The sequence below is a fragment of the Chinchilla lanigera genome, unplaced genomic scaffold, assembly GCF_000276665.1.
Source record: "Chinchilla lanigera isolate Chin_1 unplaced genomic scaffold, ChiLan1.0 scaffold00104, whole genome shotgun sequence".
NCBI classification, from domain to species: Eukaryota; Metazoa; Chordata; class Mammalia; order Rodentia; family Chinchillidae; genus Chinchilla; species Chinchilla lanigera.
Window position 1 is genome coordinate 1,509,995 of NW_004955505.1, and position 21,638 is coordinate 1,531,632.

At 37.2% G+C, this 21,638-nt stretch overlaps 1 protein-coding gene across 1 annotated transcript in view; it reads left to right on the forward strand.

The window, feature by feature from the left end:
- The window catches only part of Cpne8 (copine VIII), a 191,003-nt gene that overhangs the window by 149,904 nt on the left and 19,461 nt on the right, over nt 1–21,638 (forward strand). The window contains exons 18-19 of the mRNA XM_005407109.2: nt 7,549–7,730; nt 14,985–15,112. Of these exons, the coding sequence (XP_005407166.2) occupies nt 7,549–7,730; nt 14,985–15,112 (310 nt within the window). The remainder of the gene's footprint in view (nt 1–7,548; nt 7,731–14,984; nt 15,113–21,638) is intronic.

Here is a 21,638-nt window from a genome sequence, read left to right on the forward strand (position 1 = left end):
CCCCAATTAAGTTAAAAAAAATTATTTTCATGAGGGTTAGAAATTTCATTCCTCCTTTACATATTTCTGAAATATTACATATTTTTAATAAATAATTTGCCTTTTTCATTAAAAATTTTTCTTTCTAACATTGCACAATAGTTCAGATATACAAAAGGACTACAAGAAGTATAATAGAAATATTTATTAAATGTTGAAATATTGTCATTTTGTTTTAAATGTACTTTAAAAGGATGTAAAGTTTCGATCTAGTTAAAACAATTGTATATGTCTGCCTCATTCTTTTATTCTTTTCTACCTATAACTACACTACTGAAATGTGTCTTGTAGAAGCCTCATTTTATAGCACTATTGTGTATTCATCTGTGTTAATGTATGTCAACACTGCATGTACTTTACACAAATTTTTACTTTATTTTTTAACATTTTATCAGTTCATGTATGTAGTACATAATGTTTACATTTCATGTGGGAAGTTAGTAAACGTACAGAACACATCGTAATCCCTTTTTTCATCCACTTTCCCTCCCCTTTTGCTCCTTCCACTCATCCTTTCATCCCTTTCCCTTTTTTTTGGTACATGTTTGCAGTATATAGTGCTTACATTCCTTATATGGAGTTGGTACATACACATAACTGTCCCACTTCTTTTCTTTTCTTATATCCCTTCCATCCCTCCTCCTCCATCTCTTGATCCCTTTCCTCTTTAAGAAAGATCTATCTCTCTACTCTCTGTTATCCATATTTTATTTTGTTCCTTGTTTTTCCTCTGAGTTTCTCATATAAGAAGAAAAATTAATATTTAAGCTGTGTGGCTGGTTTAAGCTTGCGTGTCTGATTTATTTCCCTTAACATTGTGGTCTCAGGGTACAACCATTTTCCTATGCATGACTCAAGTTTATATTTCTCTATGGCAGGGCAGTACTCCATTGTGAGTAAATACCACGTTTTCCTTATTTCTTCATCCAGTGATGGGCAGATAGAGTGCTTCCCAGATTTAGCTATTAAGAATTACGCTGCTGTAAACATGAGCATGCATGGATCATGTCATATGATGTCTTTAAGTTTTTTAGGAAGGTACCTAGAAGGGGAATAGCTAGGTCAAATGGAATTTCTAGTTCTAGTATTTTGAGGAATATCCATAATGATTTCCATCATTATTGTACTAGTTTACCTTCCCATTAACAGTGTAGAATTGTTCCTTTTTCTCCACACAGGCTCTCAATTATTTTAGAGAATTAGTCACATTACCTTCGTGGTACACACCTGTAAGCCCAGCATTCTGCATGTCTGGAAAGCTCACAGATTCAACCCAGCCTGGGCAATTTAGTGACTTAAGAAGAACCTGTCTCAAAATTTTAAAATAGGAAGCCAAGGATGTATTTCAGTGCAAAGGCCCTGGGTTCAGTCCCAGTACCACAAAAGTAGAAATACTGATATTATCACCCTTTTATCTAATTCATTAAAAAGGACTGACATATAATATCCAATATATGGGTGTTGATGATTCATATATGCAGCACTTCAGGGAAGAGAATTTAGACAGTTAATTTTATTTTGAACCAACTTCGTTTCCAATACACTGACTGCGTGAGATCAGTTCTGAGACACTAGGAGAGGCACAGTATTCTCTCAGCGCTGGGCAGTAGCAGTGAGTCCCAGCACCCAGTCAGCCCTGCAATCACAAGAGGAAACAACTCAGGCTGCATAGTTTACTGGGTTGCTAGGCTATGGCTTTCTGTAGGTTGGGTGCATTAAGTGTATGTTTGATTTATGGTATTTTCATCTGGAGATAGGTTTATTCAGACATAGCTCCATTTTAGGTTGAAGAGCACCTGTAGGCTTTTTGTTTTTGTTTTTAAATTACTATATTGTCATGTCCGTGTATCTCAAATTATATTTCCTTTAGTTCCCATTACTCTCATATTTATGCATATTTCACAAAATAATACAATTTTTTAGGGGAAAAAGCTTCACAGAGGTCACTAAACGCAAAATTCCTCTGAATATGCCGATTTCCTGAATATGAGATACAGAATGAAACAGACATAGAAAAATCTGTTTACTAATAAGTACGTCTTGGCTTCTTAGTTCTAGAGGTGGAACTGCAGATGAGGAGACTGAACTGTAATTCAGCTCACTTTTCACTATGTCTTAAGTATATTCTCTAACATTATACCTTCAAATGAATGATTCTTATATTTTCATTCAGTAAATATCAAAGATAAAGAGATAAAGTACAACTTGTTTTAAAAACTAATTTTGGTTCACTAATAAATTATAGTACAGCTAAGGAAAGTGAAAATGTGTAACAGGAAAATCCAAGCTACTGAAATTTATTTACAAGCAAATAAACAGTCTGCATATTTCCACAGGAGGAAAATGAATTCATAATTAAAAGAAACAAAGAAACCAAAATATTAGCCTCAAAGTTTGTCTAGCCAAGCTGAGGCCCAGATAGTTTCACTGATGAATTCTACCAAATAGTCAAATAATAAATAATACCAATTCTTCACAGTCTCTTGCAAAAAATAGAAAAGGGCATGTTTTCAAGTTTACCTTGCAAGGCTGTTCTTACTTTGCTACCAAAACCAGCAAAGACATTCCAAGAAAAGAAAAAAATAATAAATGAAGATTTAGTATATCTTATAGACATGAAGGAAAAAAATCCTCAACAAAATAGTACCAAATTGTATTCAGTAACATATAAAGAACTATATCATCTAACAAAATAAGGTTTATCCCAGCAAAGTTAGTTCAGTATTCAAAAATCAAATAATGCAGTATACCCTCAGTAAAAGAAAACACAAAAACAGTATGCCAGTCCCATTGATGCAAAAAAAAAGCATTTGGCAAAGTCCAACAGATGTTCATGATTAAGAACACTCAACACATTAGAAATAGTGTTCCCTAACTTCATAAAGGGAATCTATAGAAAACTCAGAGCTAACATCATACTTTAATGGTGAAAAGCTGGAAACGTTTTCGCCTGAGGTGCGGTACAAGCCAAGGATGTCTTGTCTGCTGTGACCGCTTCCATTCAATATTGTGCTAAAGATTGTGACCCTGGAAGTAGGCAAGAGAAACAAATTAAATATCCAGATTGGAAAGGTCAGAGCTAAACTATATATATTTGCAGGTAGTATGATCTTATTTATAAAAATCCTGAATAATTTGCTAAAAGTCTGTTACACTAATACAAACATTTAGCAAGGTTGCATGAGAGTAGGTAAATTACATATTTGTACATAAATCAATTTTTTGTACATAATTCTAAGAAACCCAAAAGGAAATTAAGAAAATTCCATTTATAATAATATAAAAGGAATAACATAACTAGGAATATATTTAACAAAATCAGTTCAAAACATACTTTGACAGCTATATTTTGAAAACAATTGGCAAAATACATTCTAATAATTCTAAATAAATAGAAATTCTAAATAAATAGAAAAATAAACCATGTTCATGGATTGGAAGACCCAACATTGTATTATAGTGGCAATACTCCTCAGAGTAATTGACAGACACAATACCATCTTTATCAAAATTTGAAAAGCCTTTTTTTTTAAGGATGAAAAAATCATATGGAAGTCTGTGGGATTGCAGGGGATCTATACAAGCCAAAGAAAATTTGAATAAGAACAATAAAGTAGGAAAATTCACATTTTCAACTTTTAAAACTTTCTGTAAAGCAACAATGATCAAAACGGTGTGGTACTGGCTTAAAGATCGATATATAAGATCAATGAAATGGAATTAAGATTGCTGAAATAAACCTGTGTCTAAGATCAGCTGCTATCAAGAAGAACATGAGATCAATTCAGTGTGAGAAGGAATAATAGTTTTTTCAACAAGCAATGCTGGAACAGCTGGGTAGCTACAGGCAGATGAATGGAATGAGACTCTAACATCATATTCCACAATGAACTGAAAATGGAACTCAGGCCTATATGTAAGAACTACAGCTCTGAAACTCTCAGAAGAAAGTGTGAGGATGTGCCTTTATGACCTTGGGTGTGGCGCTTGATTCTTATTTTGACACCAATATCATGGCAGTAATAGTAAAAGTAGATAAATTAACTTCATTAAAATCGAAACATGTTTCAATGAACACTACCAGGAAAGTATGCCTCTCATCCCAGAACAATGGAAAGCTGAAGCCCAAGGACCATAAGTTCAAGTTTCTCCCAGGCAATTTAGCAAGATCCGTAATAACCAAGGGTGGGATGGGGACGTAGCCCAGTGGTCCTGAGTTCAATCCAGGAAGAAAGGAAGAATAAGTATCCAGTGAAAATTCAACTCCCCAAATACACAAAATATTTGCAAAGTGTACATCCCACCATCCCGCTAGGTAGTTATATCTAAAATAAGTAAAAGAATGAAATTCTGGAGAGAGATAGGCAACACCTTTAGATTGGTACGCTAGGTTCCTCCTGTATGATACATAAGATGTAAAGACATGGGGTGGAGTTAATGATACTTTAAAAAATTATTTTCTTTTGTAGTGACTTAGTTATTCTTCTTTGCCATATTGACAATGGCAGCAATGTTTCTTATATTTTAAAGTTGTGCTAAGTAACCATAATGGTATTTCTTATATTTGAACAAGTGGCAGAGTATCTACTTTGGAGGGAAGAAAATTGGTACAGTTGAAAAAGACAAAAGACTTTATTCCACACTCTTGCGTTAGAGATGGAGGCCATGAAAATAGGGAAGAGAAATGGAACTCGGCAGCTCTGATACAAGAGGCTGCGGGTTGTCAGTGCCTGGTGGAGTGGTGCAGGGAAGGGCAGGCACATTCACAGGGATGTGGTCCATGTGACTAGGCCGTCCGTGCTTGCTAGTGGCAGTTAGTGGGTGCAGAGGCTAGGAGAAGGGGTGCTCCCTTGAGCTTCCAATGCTTGTTCTCTGTAGAGAGGGAGGTAGGGGTGCTGTCTGTTGTTTTCCTTGATGATGTATTTCAAAAGAGCAGACCCCAGGTCCTTGAGAACGATATTCCTTGGTTATAGAGGTTTACTTCTTTTTTCTTTTTGGGGGGTGTGGTGGGGGGAATACCAGGAATCAAACTCAGGACCTTGTGCTTGCCAGGCAGGCACTTGTGCCACTGAGCTATATCCCCAGCCTGAAGTTTACTTCTAAAAGGGAAAAATGAAAGCAATTAAGTGACACAGCAAGACCCTATCTCAAAAATACACAAGGGCTGGGAATGTAGTTCAGTGGGAAGTTCCTAGGTTCAATCCCCAGTACAGCCAAAAAAAAAATTTCAGGTTTTATAAAGTAAATGCTTTAAGAAAAATGAGATTAGAGTCAGGCAGAAAAGCTCCTAAGATTGAGGTAAATTCTAGGACATCTTGGTCAGAAGACACTTTTTAGAAATTTTGTCATACGGAATCAGAATTTGAATGCTGGTAAGAAATGTATGTGTGCCCTGAATTATTTTTAGGACAAAAATTATATGTACGATAAGCCAAGGGGAGGTAACTCCTTTATTTTCTGTCAGGATCTCAAATTCTTATGTATTATTTTTTTTTGTCTTATCAGAGAGAAATTCTGCCCTAAGGCTTTCCTTCCTCAGGCAGTCCTATAATGTGGAATTGAGCTTTACATGCTGTTACAAGTCCCATTTCACTTTGCACTTTCACTTGAGATGTTCAGGGGACTTTCTGGCTGTTTTGTGCTGGTAATTATGGTAACAATGTGAACCTCAATGTGTTATAGCTGGATGCACATACATGATATTCTCTCTCAATTTCATCTCCTTTCAGACACAACATACTACATAGAATAATCATTTTAGTAACATAGAACTTGTGGGTAACTCAGACAATTTAACAGTAGGTAAGCTCACAAGTCTATGGTGCTTTATTAGTTTTAATCACTTTTGAACACAAATCTTATTATAGCTTCCCAATAGGCACTAGGCTAGCATTTACTTTACAATCGTTTCCTAAAAATGTTGAGACTAGGCTCTTGTTCTGTGGCTCCTACTTTAATGTCTAGTTAGAAAATCTAAATATTACTTTCCAATCTACAACAAGTAACAAATGCTGGCAAGACTGTGGAGAAATAGGAACTCTTCTCCACTGCTGGTGGGAGTGTAGCCTGGTGAAACCACTGTAGAAATCAGTTTGGAGATTCCTCAGTAAACTAAGACTAGAAGTCCCATTCAACCCAGCTATTCCCCTATGGGTATTTTCCCAGAAGAGCTGAAAATATCATATCACAGTGATATATATGTACCTGTGTTTGTAACAGTGCAGTTTGTAATAGCTAGATCATGGAAGCAACCCAAATGCCCATCCACTGAGGAATGGATAAAAAAGTTGTGGTATTTTTATATAGTGGAATATTACTCAGCTATAAAGAAAGATAAACTTGAGGCTTTTATAGGTAAATGGACACAACTAGAGACCAGACTCATAAGTGAAATAAATCAGACCCGCATGTGTAAATAACTTATTATCTCACTAATGTAAGAAACTGAAAGAGTGGGGGCTGGGGATTTAGCTCAGCGGCAAAGCGCCTGCCTGGCAAGCGCAAGGTCATGAGTTCGGTTCCCGGTACCAGAGAAAAACCAAAAAAAAAAAAAAAAAGAAACTGAAAGAGTGAATAAAAATTAGGAGGTATGATAACCATTGTGAAATGAAAGGAAACTGCTCAAAAGTAAAGAGCAATTGGGGTGAGGGAACAGAGAAAATTAAGAAGGGGAAAATTATGTATATTTGTGTACACAGGGTAGCTGACAGAGTTGTACTACTGACTTCTCTTGCTTTATTGAAAGGAACAGTTAATGTTTAATTGTTTGATCAATCTCACATGTCTATATTTGTTTACCTGAGTAACCCATTTGAAGATATCACTATGTAATACAACAACCATTGTTAATTTCCTATCACCGCAATTCAATACAATAGCTTGCATTGTTTTTGTGTTATTTTGTAAACGTATGTGTGTTTGCTAATATGTTTTCATTCTTTTATCTTTAAAATAAAATAATATTTTCCAATCTAGATACGCAGCTTGAGTTTGAAAATCACTATGCTTTCCTTTTTAAAGTGATAAACAGGGATATTTCTCAAATATTCATTTCACATTTGAATACAACGTAAGGAAGGCCTTGTATTTATTGAACCCCATTAAATTACTTGGGTCCTCTGATTATCAGGATTAGAACTCATGCTAAGGACTCATGATTTAAACCAAAACAAACCAAAAAAAGGTATTTATGTTATGAAATAAGACTAGCAAAATTTTATACTTCTAGAGTGGAAACTCAAAAATAGCCTACGACATTGGTTAAGGAATAATTTCTGGAAAATTCTGCATACGCTTTGGCATTTCTTCGAGAAACTTTCTGTGGGTATAAAATGATAGCGGATATTTTCATGTTAGTCTGCATCCAAAAAGAAGCTGTGAGTAACACAGCAGATGTAGAGAGAAGAACATAATTGTTGACCATTTCATTCTGAAATGGACATCAAAAAGAAGGTCACAGAAGTAGCCTTAGCCTGATTATTTACATGGGAAGTGTTTTTCTGCCGCCAGGCAACCCAGCCCAGCCCACTTCTCTCCACTACATGAACCCTTATCAGCTCAATGCTTACGGCATGGCCCTCAAGGCTGTAGGAGAAATCGTCCAGGATTATGACAGTGATAAGATGTTCCCGGCTCTGGGTTTTGGTGCAAAACTGCCTCCAGATGGAAGGATATCGCATGAATTCGCTTTGGTAAGACTACAGCAAGATTTGGTATTTGAAAAAAATGTTGGGTCTTTTAATATTGATTTTTTTACTTCTTCTTTACCCTTTTATGTAGCAGAGCTTGGTGACCATGGACTCAGCTCACTTTTAGTAATTATTCATAAACCCAACTGAAGTGCGTGTGATTTATAAATATGGTCTGTTCTGGTTATCTATTGTTGCATAGCAAATGTCCCTAAAATTTAGGGGTAGAATACCACATCATTCCACTTGCTCGTGATTCGTAGGTCTGGAGTTGGAGCAGCACATTTCTTCTTTGCAGTGTCTGGGCCATGAGCCGTGGTCTTGAATAGTGAGAGGTGGCTGGAATCGTTTCCCCAGGGTCACATCTCAAGGTCTTCGGCATGTCATGTCATCTGGAGCTAGCCTTTTCCCCTAAGCTGGTGACTTCCTGTCTGGGTCCAGACCTGAGAGGACAGATTGGCGTGACCTGGACATCTCTCTCTCATCCCATGTTTCTGTCTGTGTCATCCTCCTGGGCGTCCTCCTGGAGTGCTGGCCTCAGCACAGTCAGAGTTCTACATGGCATCCAGCTTTCCCAGAATGCATGTTTTAGAGTCTGAACCAGAAACTCCAGGACTCTTTCAACATAGGTGTGGAAATACCAAAATGTTACTTCTGCACATTCTGTTGGTTAAGTAAGTTGCTAAGGCCAGCCCAAGTTCAAGGTAGGGGCATTAATTTTCCTCTCTCAGTGGAAGGAATGTCAAAGAGTATGTGGCTATTCTTAATCCCCTATCTTTCTCAATGCCTATGAAAAAGAATGATTGTTTTAAACTAAATTGGGTTTATTAATTTTCTTTGCTTACATTTCTTCACACCTTACGTGTTTTGCCTTTCTTTCCCTCCACTTCTTCCTGTCATTTTTACCTCAATCTGCTCTTTATGGCATAGAGATTGCTGTGGTTTTGATGGGTCCACTCCAAAATTCTAGCGAGGACCAGGTGAGAGCATTAAAACAACAGGGGCTGGGGGCTGGGGATTTAGCTCAGTGGCACAGCGCCTGCCCGGCAAGTGCAAGGTCATGAGTTCGATTCCCGGTACTGGAAAAAAAAAACAAAAAATAAAAAATATAAAAAGTAAAAATAAAAAACAGGGTCTGTAGGAGTTGATTAGGCCATGACAGCACCTCCTTCCTAAATGGAATTGTGACTTTTATCACAAAGACTTTACATTGTGCTTGGTCCCTTGTCCATCTGCTATAAGGGGACACAGCGGTCTTCATGGTAGTTGAACCTGGCGGATTCACCCTCACCAGAAAGCAGAACCTGCTGGAGCCACATTAGTGTTGTTTATAAATTACCCAGTCTCAGGCATGCCCTTACAGTGGCACAGCACATATAAAGAGACATGCTATTTTAAATCTGTGAGCAACAGTCTCCCACGTTGATGTTGGGAGCAGCAGTTACTACATCAGTGATGATGCTGATTTCTCAACTAGTATTATTTTTTTCCACAATAGTTTTGTTTTTTTGGGGTAAGATAGATCAGGGTTAAGTGGTGTTCAGTGAGATAGTACTAGACACACAATAATTACTGAGTATTGAGACATATATAATCTTCAAAAAGTTTCTGTACGGCAGCTGTGTTATGGTGGACACATTCAACCACTGACATTGTCCATGATGAGAAGATTGCCTCTGGGAGTGATATGACTCAACTCCCAAGCTCCAAAATTGACTGGAATTCCAAGGGACAAGACTTGAACCCAGATCAGACTTACTTTTGGATATGCACTCTTAACCAGTATTTATTAAACTGGTTATTAAACCAGTATTTATTTTGTATCTTACAAAAGCAGGGGTAATCCTACCACTCAGATACATACTTTACCAGTTCTATGTGTATATATACACACACACATATGTATACACATATATATACATATATATTATATATATGTATTTTAGAAGCTTTTATATGAATATACTTTATCTTTCTCAGATATGTTTTTGGAGTACTTTTACATCTTTCTTCCTATACTACTTCTTGCTTTTCGATTCCATCACCCACACAATTTCAGGAAAGTTTGCTGGAGGGCTTAATTCTTTCGTCCATGAAATAGCCCACATGTCACTCCGAATGTCATATAAAACTGAGTCTCCGTTGGGATTTCGTTGTGTCGTAAAGAATTAAAATCTCCCAGGAACTTACAAAAGCATGAAAATCACTGATGTGATCCTAAATCTTAAGTGCCTCAGGAAAAAGGTCAGGAGCTATTTTAATGCTTTAGAAAAGAAATAATTGTGTTAAACTAAATGAGGTTTATTAATTTTCCTTCTACATACTTCTTCTCACCCCTGTGTATAATTTTTTTTCTTTTCCCTGTCTCTCTGTACTTTTTCCTTTTCTGCTTTATTTCCACCTCCACATTTGTTCCTTGAGGCCAAACCTACTGTTGGGAGGATGTATTATTGGCATCTCAGCTTTTCTTCAACCCAATTCAACACTCATGAGTCTATGAAAAAGAGTCTTCCAAATTGGTGAAGAAAATGTTGGCTATGTTGATCATCATAAGAATGCCTCAGTGTAACTGGGCATGGTTGTATATGCCTATAACCCCAGCAGTCTAGGAGGCTGAGGCAGGGGCATAGCAAGTTTGAGCCTACCCTGGGCCCTTCAGTGACTTGGGGAGTCCCTTTCTCAAAACCAGAGAATAGAGAAAGGGCCAGGAATGTAACTCAGTAAGAAGGCCCTAAGATTAATCTCTAGTATCAACACACACAGACACACACACACACACACACACACTCACACACACAAAATTTTTAAAAAGTTTAAACTTTAGTATTGACAAATGATATTGCTTTAATTCTTTCAAAGAACTTTAGTTTTCTTAGTATTTGATTTGATACCAAGTATTCTGTTAAACTCATCATAAACACTGCAAAATACATGTATAGGTACTGAAAATGAAAGTACAAAAACTTGACTCCCAAGTCAATGAGATAATAAACAACCTCACATGAACAAACCCTCCTGTTCCCACGGCAAGAATATCTGCTATGGATTTGCTATCAATAGTCTTCTCATCAAACTTGGGTATTTTTAGATAGCCAAGGAGGCATATCTGAAAATTAAATAATCTTTAAGAAATGAGCTTTTTGTTTTAAACAGATGTCGTAATTGAGATTTGCTTTATCAAAAAAGTCTCAGGTATGCTCAGGCGAGGCATGCACAAGACTAGATTCCCTGGGAAAAGAAGGGAAAACTTTTTCTACCACGTTGACGCTTCTGTTTGTAAAGTCTGAGACATTGCCTTCCGCTCCCTCTGGGCTCCGATGCTCCTTCTGGAGCTGTGCTGAAATGCAGTCCTGCGGGCCTCTGGGAGAATATTTCTAACGGGCAAGGAGTTGGGCCTCTTAAAGAAGGTCTTCCATATTGATCAGCAGAGAAATGCTATACCTCTCCAATAAGAGCTCCTTCTATCTAAAAGCACTTGCGTATTTTTCACTGATTTTGGCATTTGTAGAAATCCATTCAATTCAGTATTTCTGTTTATGTCTTTTCTTCCAAGCAGACACAGACAATTTAATAACCGAGAGTCTTTAACACCACCATACTGTACATAAAATAGAAGCTCAGTGGATAATTTGTTCAGAAAAGGGGGCTCTCTCCCAGCTTTAACCCATGGTAAGCAGTCTCTGAGCAGGAGGAGATGCCCTTCAGGTAGAGCAGCCTTCTCTCTAGTATTTTGCCAGCTTGTTACCGCTGTGGAAAGTGTCACAGGCAATATGGATCCACAGAAGCGGTGGGTTTGCTGTGTGGGGCTGAATCCAAATTCCAGCACAACCTCCAAGAAAACCAAAAGGAGGGAAGATGGGTGAGAACTGGACTCCGCACTGAGGTCTGTGTGGTGGGATTACTGCGCATCTCCAGCTCACCTCTTTGTATTGTTCTGTAGGTTCACAAGTTAATATTCGGTACAGGATTTTGTAACTAACAAGGGCAGCTGAGAATAGTGACTCATACCTACAGTCTCAGGCTTCCCAGAGGCTGAGGCTGGAGGATCACATTTGAGCCTGAACAACTTAGAGAGTTACTGGATCCGTGATTCAAAGTAAGAAAGGGGTGGGGGGCTGGAGATGCAGGTCAGTGTGAAGGCCCTACGTTCACTTTCTAGAGAGAGAGAGGAATGAAGGATGGAAAGGTGGGGGACGAACTATGAATTAAAAGAGAATTATAAAACTTCTATAAAATGATGAAATAGGGCAATTCACTTTCTTTTTCATTAATAAGCAACGAAATTAAATACACTTATTTTTTTAAAAAATATCCAGCTTTATTTTTATGGCTCAATGACACATAAACATTGTAATCGGTTTTATAAGCAAATATTGATTTCAAGAAATTAGGTTTTTTTGTTTTTTGTTTCTTTTTCTTCTGGTACCAGGAATCGAACTCACGACCTTGCACTTACCTGCCAGGCACTGTGCCGCTGAGCTAAATCCCCAGCCCCAAGAAATTAGTTTTTAAACTGCCTTTGACATCTTTTAGTAATTCATTACAGCTGCATACAGGAAACTCTCATCTTGGCAGCTATACAAGATTTAAAATAATCCTGATGTAGCACAAATGTGTATTTAAAAGGAGATACGATGTTATGTTATAAAATATTCTTATCCAAGGCATTTAAAGAAACCTTAGAACAACGTATTATATCAGGACTGATTCAGATGTTAGTGCTTTAAACAATACATAACAGTGACCAGAGCATCCAGTGATTGACTTTCCACTACAAAAAGAGAAAAAAATGGTGACCTTGTTATAATTCCAGTTCCAGAGGGATAGAGCAAATATTTTCATAGAAATATAAACCCTCAGTAAAATTCTAGGATGCTGATCAAAAAGCAGCTCAGAACTATCCTGCTTTGTAATGGTTCCCTTAAGGCTGATATAAAATATGTTTTTATATGTCCAAAATCATAATGAGTTTTAATTTTAATTAGCTTCATGCTTTATCAGGAGAAAGGAGCACCATAAAAATCTTATTTAAAGGAAGGTTAAATAGGTCAGCTCAGATTAACATTAAAACCAACCGTTTATTGCTTTGTGATAAACGTTAAACTTTCCTTTTACAGTTTAATTTCAGAAAATTCATGTAACCAATTTTATTATGTAAATTGGCCTTTTATGTTTTCAAATGTTATGTCATTGTTAATCAAAGTGTGTGAAGAAAAGATAAAACTAAAAAGTGGTATATATTGTTCTATGCCAAATGGGGAGATTGAGGGCTGGGGATATAGCTTAGCGACACAAGTGCCTGCCTAGCAAGCGCAAGGTGCTGAGTTCGATTCCCAGTACAAAAACAAAACAAAACAAAACAAAAAAAGAGATTGAAGTGGTTGGTAGCATCTGACTCAGTTCCCAAGACTCCCAGAATTGAAAAATGTTCACGAAGTCAGGATGTGATGGTGTAAATTGCTTAAGAGACAGCTCGAGTTAGACTGCCTGGGTTCAAATCTTTTGGATCTTGCACTTGTGTTACTTTGGGCTATCAAAGCTCACAGTTCCTCACTTTCTTTATCTCCAAAGTGAAGATAGAGACAGTACTTCACCTACCTTTTTTTTAGGGTTGTTATATGATATATACAAATATATTAGCATAAAGCTTTGCACATAAAATTCAGCAAATTTTAATTATGAGTTATGATTGGGTAAAAATATGTGTTAAAATTTTTTGCTATGTTTAAATGTAGCTGCTGTCACTGTGTTTGAAAATACACCCACACCATTTTGGATACAGTGCTTCCAGGGGTAGAGCTTAATTCTGACTCTTACCTTGAGTGTGGGCTACACTTTCTGACTCATTTCCAGTGAATGAATTAAAGTAGAAGTCGTGGGGGGCATCTCCTGAGAGTATCTCCTGAAAGGCATTGGGGTGCTTGTTCTCGCTGTCTCTTGGATCCCTCCTCTTGGGGAACTTAGCTGCCACGTGAGACACATTCTCATGGAGAGTCCATTTGGCCTCTTGGCGGCTGCCACGTATGTGGGTTTCCTGGAAGTCATTCCTTGGGGCTCCATTGAGCTCTCAGATGACCACAGCCCCGGTCCGTATTTTGACTACAACCTCATGGAAGATCCTGCTCAAGGAACGCCTGACTGTTCCCAGGGTCCTCTCAAAATCTGTGAGACGATAAGTGTTCATTACTCTCTTCCACAATACAAGGAAGTATAACTTTGTGGGTAATTTGTTACATTGCAAGAAATAACTAATCCACTGCCTTACGTATATTATTTGTGGAATCTGGACTAGGAGAGTGTAATATAATAACAGTAGAGCACAGAATATATGAACAGGCCAGAGGAGAGGTTTCTGTCTGTGCTGTCCCCAGACTCAGAGCTTGTTATTATCAGATGCCATTTGCCTTGAACGGTGTGGATATGTTTTTTTGAATTTTTTTTCTCCTTTTATCCTGTCTTGATATTTCTCCAAATTATATTTCTTCTGACCCATTCTCTAGTTGCAGTTATCAGTTTTGGGCCAAAAAATGTCTGTTGCAGATATTTTAGATTTTTCCTCTATATGAATCAGTAGCATTTATTTTTCCTGATTTTTTTTTTTTTTTTTTTTTTTTTTGGTTTTTCTCCGGTACCGGGAACCGAACTCACGGCCTTGCGCATGCCAGGCAGGCGCTTTTGCCGCTGAGCTAAATCCCCAGCCCCTATTTTTCCTGATTGTAATGTATGTTCACTTCATATATGAAATTGGAAAACATATGATAGGCCGAAAACTGAAATGACAGTCACCAGTATCTAACTATGAGGAGATAACGGCTATTAATTTTTTGGATTTCTTTTTTTTTTTTTTTCCGGTACCAGGAATCAAACTCGCTACCTAGTACTTGCCAGGCAGGCGCTGTGCTGCTGAGCTAAATCCCCAGGGCCTAATTTTTTGGCTTTCTTCTCCTTTTTTTTTCTTTAGCTTTCTTCTTTTTAGAATTTTTTACATGGACAGAAACCTGTATGAAATTAAAATACTATTCTAGAATGTGTAATATTCAGCTTTTTGATTGTTTTGGACCTTAAGTGAGTCCATTTTATGTCATCATATTCTAATGTGGGTGGTATATCATCATCTACTGAACACTTCATTTTTTAATACAAATCTGTAAATGAGTATTCTTTCAAAATGTCTGTTTGCATTAGTGTTTATTCTCTTCAATTTTTCAGTAGATCTTCACAGAATCTCTTTTGCATTTTTCCCATAACTTTCTACAGAACGGCAACCCTCAAAACCCCTACTGTGACGGTATCGAAGGGGTCATGGAGGCTTATTACAGGAGTCTGAAATCTGTACAGCTCTACGGCCCAACCAACTTTGCTCCAGTAATTAACCACGTGGCAAGGTAAATAGAGAGGAAACAACATACTTACTCTTCTATACTGGATAATGGTGAAAATATGTCATTATTGTTAGCATGACTCCACAGATGTGTGCGTGTGTTCCTAATTTGTAAAGTGAGGAAAAAGATTTGCTTATTATTCTCCTGCCATTGCCTTGCCAGGTGCTGGAATTACAGGTGTGCCACTAAGCTGGCCCCAAACTACTTTTGACTATGCAGTTAAGTGAGCAAGTATATCAACAAGGATAGGTAGCTCTATTTGAATTTCTTTTGCGAGTCTTTAACAGTGAAAAAAAAGTTTTAAAGATACAGGGTGAAGGGGCTGGGGATTTAGCTCAGCGGCAAAAAGCGCCTGCCTGGCAAGCGCAAGGTCGTGAGTTCGGTTCCCAGTACTGGAGAAAAACCAAAACCAAAAAAAAAAAAAGATACAGGGTGACATAACAGTGACTTGAAGTCAGATTACTGTGGTTGGAATTTTATCTCCACCACAAATGTCTGCTCTCTGTATCCATTCTCCTATCAGCAGAATAGGAAGAGTAGCACTGCTGTCAACTCCTAGAGCTACTGTGGAGATTAAAAGAGGTGATCTATGTTACAACAGTGAGAATACTGCCAGAGATTTTTCATAGGCTCAATAATGATGACCGCCTTGATTTCTTTATTGGTCACACATACGGAAGAAAGGAAATAACAAATTCTATACATTAATTTAAAAATTAGTTATGCAAAGTCCAATCCAAGTTATTTTCTGAAAAGTGAAGTTAATTTTAGTTGTTTGTTTAAATCCTATAATGTTCAGGGCTGGGGATTTAGCTCAGCGGCAAAGCGCCTGCCTGGCAAGTGCAAGGTCGTGAGTTCGGTTCCTGGTACCGGAGAAAAACCAAAAAAACAAAAACAAACAAACAAACAAAAAACAAAAAAAAACTAAATCCTATAATGTTCTTAATATTGGTGAAAAAGCAGCCAGTAGATAGAAATTGATTGATCACTCTTGAAAACTGAATGTAGCAGCCTTAAAGCAAGTATCTCTTTGGGATTAGGAAACAAATAACTGACTGTTAGGAAACAATGGAGTTTTATATAAATCAAGTGAAGAAAATAGTGACATTTTCATAATAACTTGAAATGATATTTCCTTTGGGGTATTGGTTTATTTTTTAAGATTAAGTTGGTAAACTGTACCAACAAATGAAATTTATTTCAGATTATTTGATGCATAATTCCAGATTAGTAGAAACTTTTGAAGAAGGGAGATAAAAAGAAGGAAAAATGGTAACACCATATGGAAGTAGAAATTGAGATTAGTCACGAGATAGGTAAAACTGCATTTTATTCAAACTGTGTGTATGCACATGTGATTTAGTTAGTATTTTTCTTTCTACCAAATTAATGAGATCTGAGCATACTGCTATAAATATTATGTACTTTATTAAAGATACATCTTGAAGCACTTAAAATTATTTCACCTATTTTAATTTATCTTCAAGATAAAATATTGGCAGTGCATTTCTTAGTAAAGATGATGATTAGTGTCATGTCAAATTGGCTACATTATAAAACCCAGTTATTTTAATCAAACTCTAATCTAGGTACTGCTGAGAAGGTATTTTGTAGATATGGTTAGTGTGTTGGTGTATTGCAAGGTGAACAATATAATACAGGACACATATTTTATAAGATTATTTATAATAGTCACCCAAAGAATGATATACAGAGTGCCGGAAATCTATTCACACGCTAAGACCAAGGAATCGAGCTGAGGGTCTGGATCCCACGGAAATGTCCTGCATGAGTCCAGCTGAAGACCTAGAGCTCATAACAGTGCCTCCCACGAGTCCAGCTGGAGGCCCAGAACCCATGACAACATCTCATGCAGGGCTGTTTCATGGATCTGTGCTGGAAAGCCCAAAGGTCAGTGGTGGAATCTAGGAAGTCCATGCCAGTGGGATGAAGGATCTGTGCTGGCAGGCTGAGGGATCTGCACCGGAGCCAGGAAGCGATGCTCAAAGTAAGAACCAGAGCTTCCCTGAAGGTACCACAGCCATCCTCAGCAACAGTGAGGACCCCAGCTCCTCTGATGATTAGGATGGCCAAGTTCCCATCAGGAAACCTAATGCAGTACAGTTAGCATGCACAAATGACTTTAAATGCAGGAGATTCATTCAATTAGTTGAAGACCTTAAGAGGAAAAACTGGTTTCTTAGGCAGAAGGAATTGTGACCCAAGACCGCAGTGTGGAATCCTGCCTGCGTGTCCAGACTGCCAATCCGTCCCACAGATTTCACACTTGCCAGCCGCTACAGCCTCCCAGGCCAGTTCCTTGAAATGCGTCTCAGTCTGTCTTTGTGTATATGTCTCTGTTCCTCCAGAATGTTCTGCAGTAGTAGGTATCCGTCTCAGTCACATTCTCCACAAGTGGTTAAAGTAGACTACACATTACCATTCAGAAGTTTCTTTAGCTGCCAATTGTACACTCACAAATTGAAACGTATGCAGAATGCCTGGCCTCAGGATAACCCAATTAAGCGAACAGGTAGGCTTTCTCGGTACATGCGGAGTATCGTGCTTTGATTATCATTGTGGGCATAAAACTACAACTGATGGCAAAGAACAGTTCCTCCTTTCCATATGGGAAAGATCTACGTGTAACAGTGCAGTAGCATTAAATCTGTCGTAGAGTGATGAACGTATGTGTGGAGTGATAGCGCAGTCAGAAGCGGCGATGATTCTCGGTGCCTCAACTGCAGCACACGGGGAGAATGTGGAAGGAAGTGGGGTTGGGGGTGGGTGGCAGTTGGATACAGGAAGTTCTTGAATGCCAGGCTAAGCCTGTGCACTTAAACGTATGACAAGGCATCAGCAGATGTTGAGTAGGATTTTTACATCATTTGAAATGTTCCCTGGACAGCTGGGGAAAAGAAGATTGGGAAAGAAGAAATACGAAGCAGGGGGTTGGAAAGCCCCAGAAAAGCATATAAATTCTCCTAATGTTGCAAATTTGATGCTTTGAATTTTATATATTCACAATGTTGTCATCCCATTAATATTATTTCAGAAGTCAATAGAACCTGAAAGCTGGAGCTAGCAGCAACCTTATTTAAGAATTTACAAATACTGAGAAAAACAAAAATGGCAGTAGAACGCTCTTGAACCTGTAGATTTAAGTAGTCAATAGAAGTATACCTACAAATTTTCTACCTTTTATCATAGAGATGTACCAGGAAAAAAATACAACACTAGCTGAGTGTGGTGGTGTACGCCTATAATCCCAGCACTTGTGAGGCTGAGGCGGGAGGATCACTACAAGTTGAAGGCTTAGCCTGGGCTACGTAGTGAGTTTAAGGCCAGCCTGGGCTATGTAGGAAGACCCTTTCTCAAAATAAAATAAATCAGCAATAACAAAAAACACACAAAATTAATCTTCAAATATCAGTGAACATATTTATATTAGTTAGCATGAATTCACAGAAGAAAATGTTGTGTTATTTTTATCTTTTTATAAAGAAGTGAGATGTATGGTAATATGAGGGGATTAGCTAAAAATGTATAGTGCATTAATACGATTCTGCTTTATTTTATAGCCATCAATAAAGAAAATATGCTCTATATGTATATATCTTATATAACCTAATATAATAAGGTAGGGTACACTTTTCAAATGATAGGAAATGACCTCTTAGTGGATTGTGAAGTCATTTACATGGGTGAAAAGATAAACTAGCAACACAAAAGAATAGTATACCATAGAAACAGTGATAAATCTGAGATGAGAATAAGTGTTATTTCACATTGTTTTGGTTGTGCATGTACAGGGCTGAGACATAAGATTTGTATTTTAGTACAAGCTGCATATTAGAAATGTTGGAAAAAAGCCAAGCCACGGGGTCACATTCAGTAAGGGTCCTCACTACATCACTGTCATCCAGAAGGGGAGCTCCTTGAGGGAGAGCCACCGAGGTGTGCCCTGGGTGCAGAGGTCCTTTAGCACATGTGCCTGTCCCAAATAGTGCAAAGTGGGGCACATTTAAGTTGCTGGCCACGTCCAACAGGAAGGATGGTAAAGTACCAGAACCATGGGGAAATTGGGGTTTTGAAAAGTGACGTGGAATTCGTTTATACACTAGTAAAAAGTGAGAGGTATAAATAGATTTTTACATTTTAAACATTTGCTCCAGGACAGGTAGTTGAAGCCATGAACAATTAATTATATTCCAATCTCATTGCTGTATACTATATACTAATAGAGTTCTGGGAATTATAAAATTAGCTACTATATTAATTTCAAAGAGGTTAAGGTAATGCGCCCTGTATATCACAGAAGGCACCAAAGAGTTGTTTTATTTGTCTGCTACTATGGAACAAGATATTAGGTATGAATGGTTTATACAGTTGAGATCACCATCAATCTTGTCATTGCTCTTCTGGATGTCTTTTCATAGAAGTAGTTTGCCATGGTTGAACAAAGACAGGTCCTAGCCTAACTCAGTGTATGTGTCTTGAAATTTATTTTCACTTGTGGTGTGCAACTATATGTCAATGCATAGGGCAAATACCATATAAACAAGGAGAGTTTTAAAAGAATTTGTAGTGCTACTACTGGCGATGATAAAGTCTAATATGGGTTGGACGTCTCTTAGGTAAAGTCTAATTTATTTTCAAATTAGGGGTATTTAGAAGTAGAGGGGCCACACCATAAAGAAATACATCTTTCTAAAGCATTAATTCCTTTAAAGTTAAGAAATATAAAACAAGTGTGTGTGTGTGTGTGTGTGTGTGTGTGTGTGTAGATATATATATATATATATAATAAAGTAAAATGCAGAACTCTTGAGTTTTTAAAATAAAACAAGAAACTTCAGAGAAATTCCAAGTTTACTATGATCTACTTCAGTCTATTCCCAACTCTCTTCATAGTGTGAATGTAGTTTCCTTTTAGAGATATATTCCTGCAAATGGAAAGAAAATCAGTTAAACCATTTGCAGTGGAATTTTAGACGACCACATCATGTTTGCCTCTCTTACTGATTTTTAATCTGGTGGAATTTGTCATTTTAAGGAGAATAGTTTGGTAAGAAAATTATAAAAACAAAACTGTTTATTCAGAAGCTTTTCCTCTACTGTTTCTAGCCTAAAATATAAAACTACGTTTCTGACTTATGATTGGTAAGGGATGCTTTAAAAAAAATAAGTAGTGGCTATTTAAATACTAATAACTGAATTCTTGATGGCAATTGCTAGATTTCTTTTCTTAATGAAAAGTTAAATAGGAGAATAGGTTTCTATCTGCTTTAGAATGTTTTCCTTTGGTTGTATTAACCTGCAAATGAATACAGATTCCTTGTGGTCCAGCATGAGTTGTTTAGTGCTGTGGAGTCCTGACTGTACATTGTGGCACTCTTCCATCCTTCTCTTCGCAGGCATGAATGAACACACCACTTTACTGTACATTCTTGTTTTCATTCTTTAGATTGCCATTTTTATGAAGTTTTAGTTTTTCATATGGTTGCTAATTTTGCTAAGAAATAAATTAGGCTCTGAGATGATTTTCTTTACACCTGTCTCCACCCTATTCAAACAGGATCTCTGGTTCTTCAGGTTGGAAGCTATTTTATTGGTTAATTAATAGAATTTTTCTTGCATCTGTTTTTGTCTGATCTGTTTGATAATAGTTCAGAAATGTAGGCCAAGGCCATCTGATTTACTATCTTTTCTCCTAAAAACACCAGCATGCTTACTTATCACTGGACATGAACTACATAGCAGTCATTTACAAAATTCATAAAAGTTATCAATGTTGACAGTGTAGTCTAGATACCTGGACTATAGAACATCATAGAAACAGAAGAAATGTAATAATATGTAACATATTCATAAAATCCTTCTCTAAATTACCAAGTTTTATTTGGTGAAACTTCTTAGAAATTCTTCAAGCACTAGAGTATGTTATGACTTCATGCATAATTTTTTACTTGATTATATAATTTTCCTTTCCTTCTTATATCAAACACATATTAAGAACTTGAGTTGGACACAGCGGCACACACCTGTAATCCCAAGTACTCAGGGGCTGAGGCAGGAGTTCCGTAAGTTGAGACCATCCTGGATAACTTAGCAAAGCCTTATCTCAAAATTTAGAAGGGAAAAAGGGTAAGCTGGAGAATGTAACTCAGTATGAAAACCCTAAATTCAATCCCCAGCTCTGCAGTAAAGAGAACTTGACTTGTGGGTGTATCAGTAGGTGTTTCTTCTGTTGCGTTTTTGTATTGAGGTGGAATTACTGTAATGCAAAAGTAAGCCATTTTATTTTATTTTTTTATTTTAAAGAGTAAAAGAAGGATAACATAGTAATAGGGGGATATACTGAATTACAGACAAAGTGGTAGTACATTATCAATGGTTGTTATTTTACTTATTGATATCTTCAAGATAGTTTCTCAGGAAAACAGACAAATAATAGTGAGTTACAGACAAAAATGGTAGGAAATTATCACTGGTTGTTGTACTATACTTTGGTTTCTTCAAAGTGGTT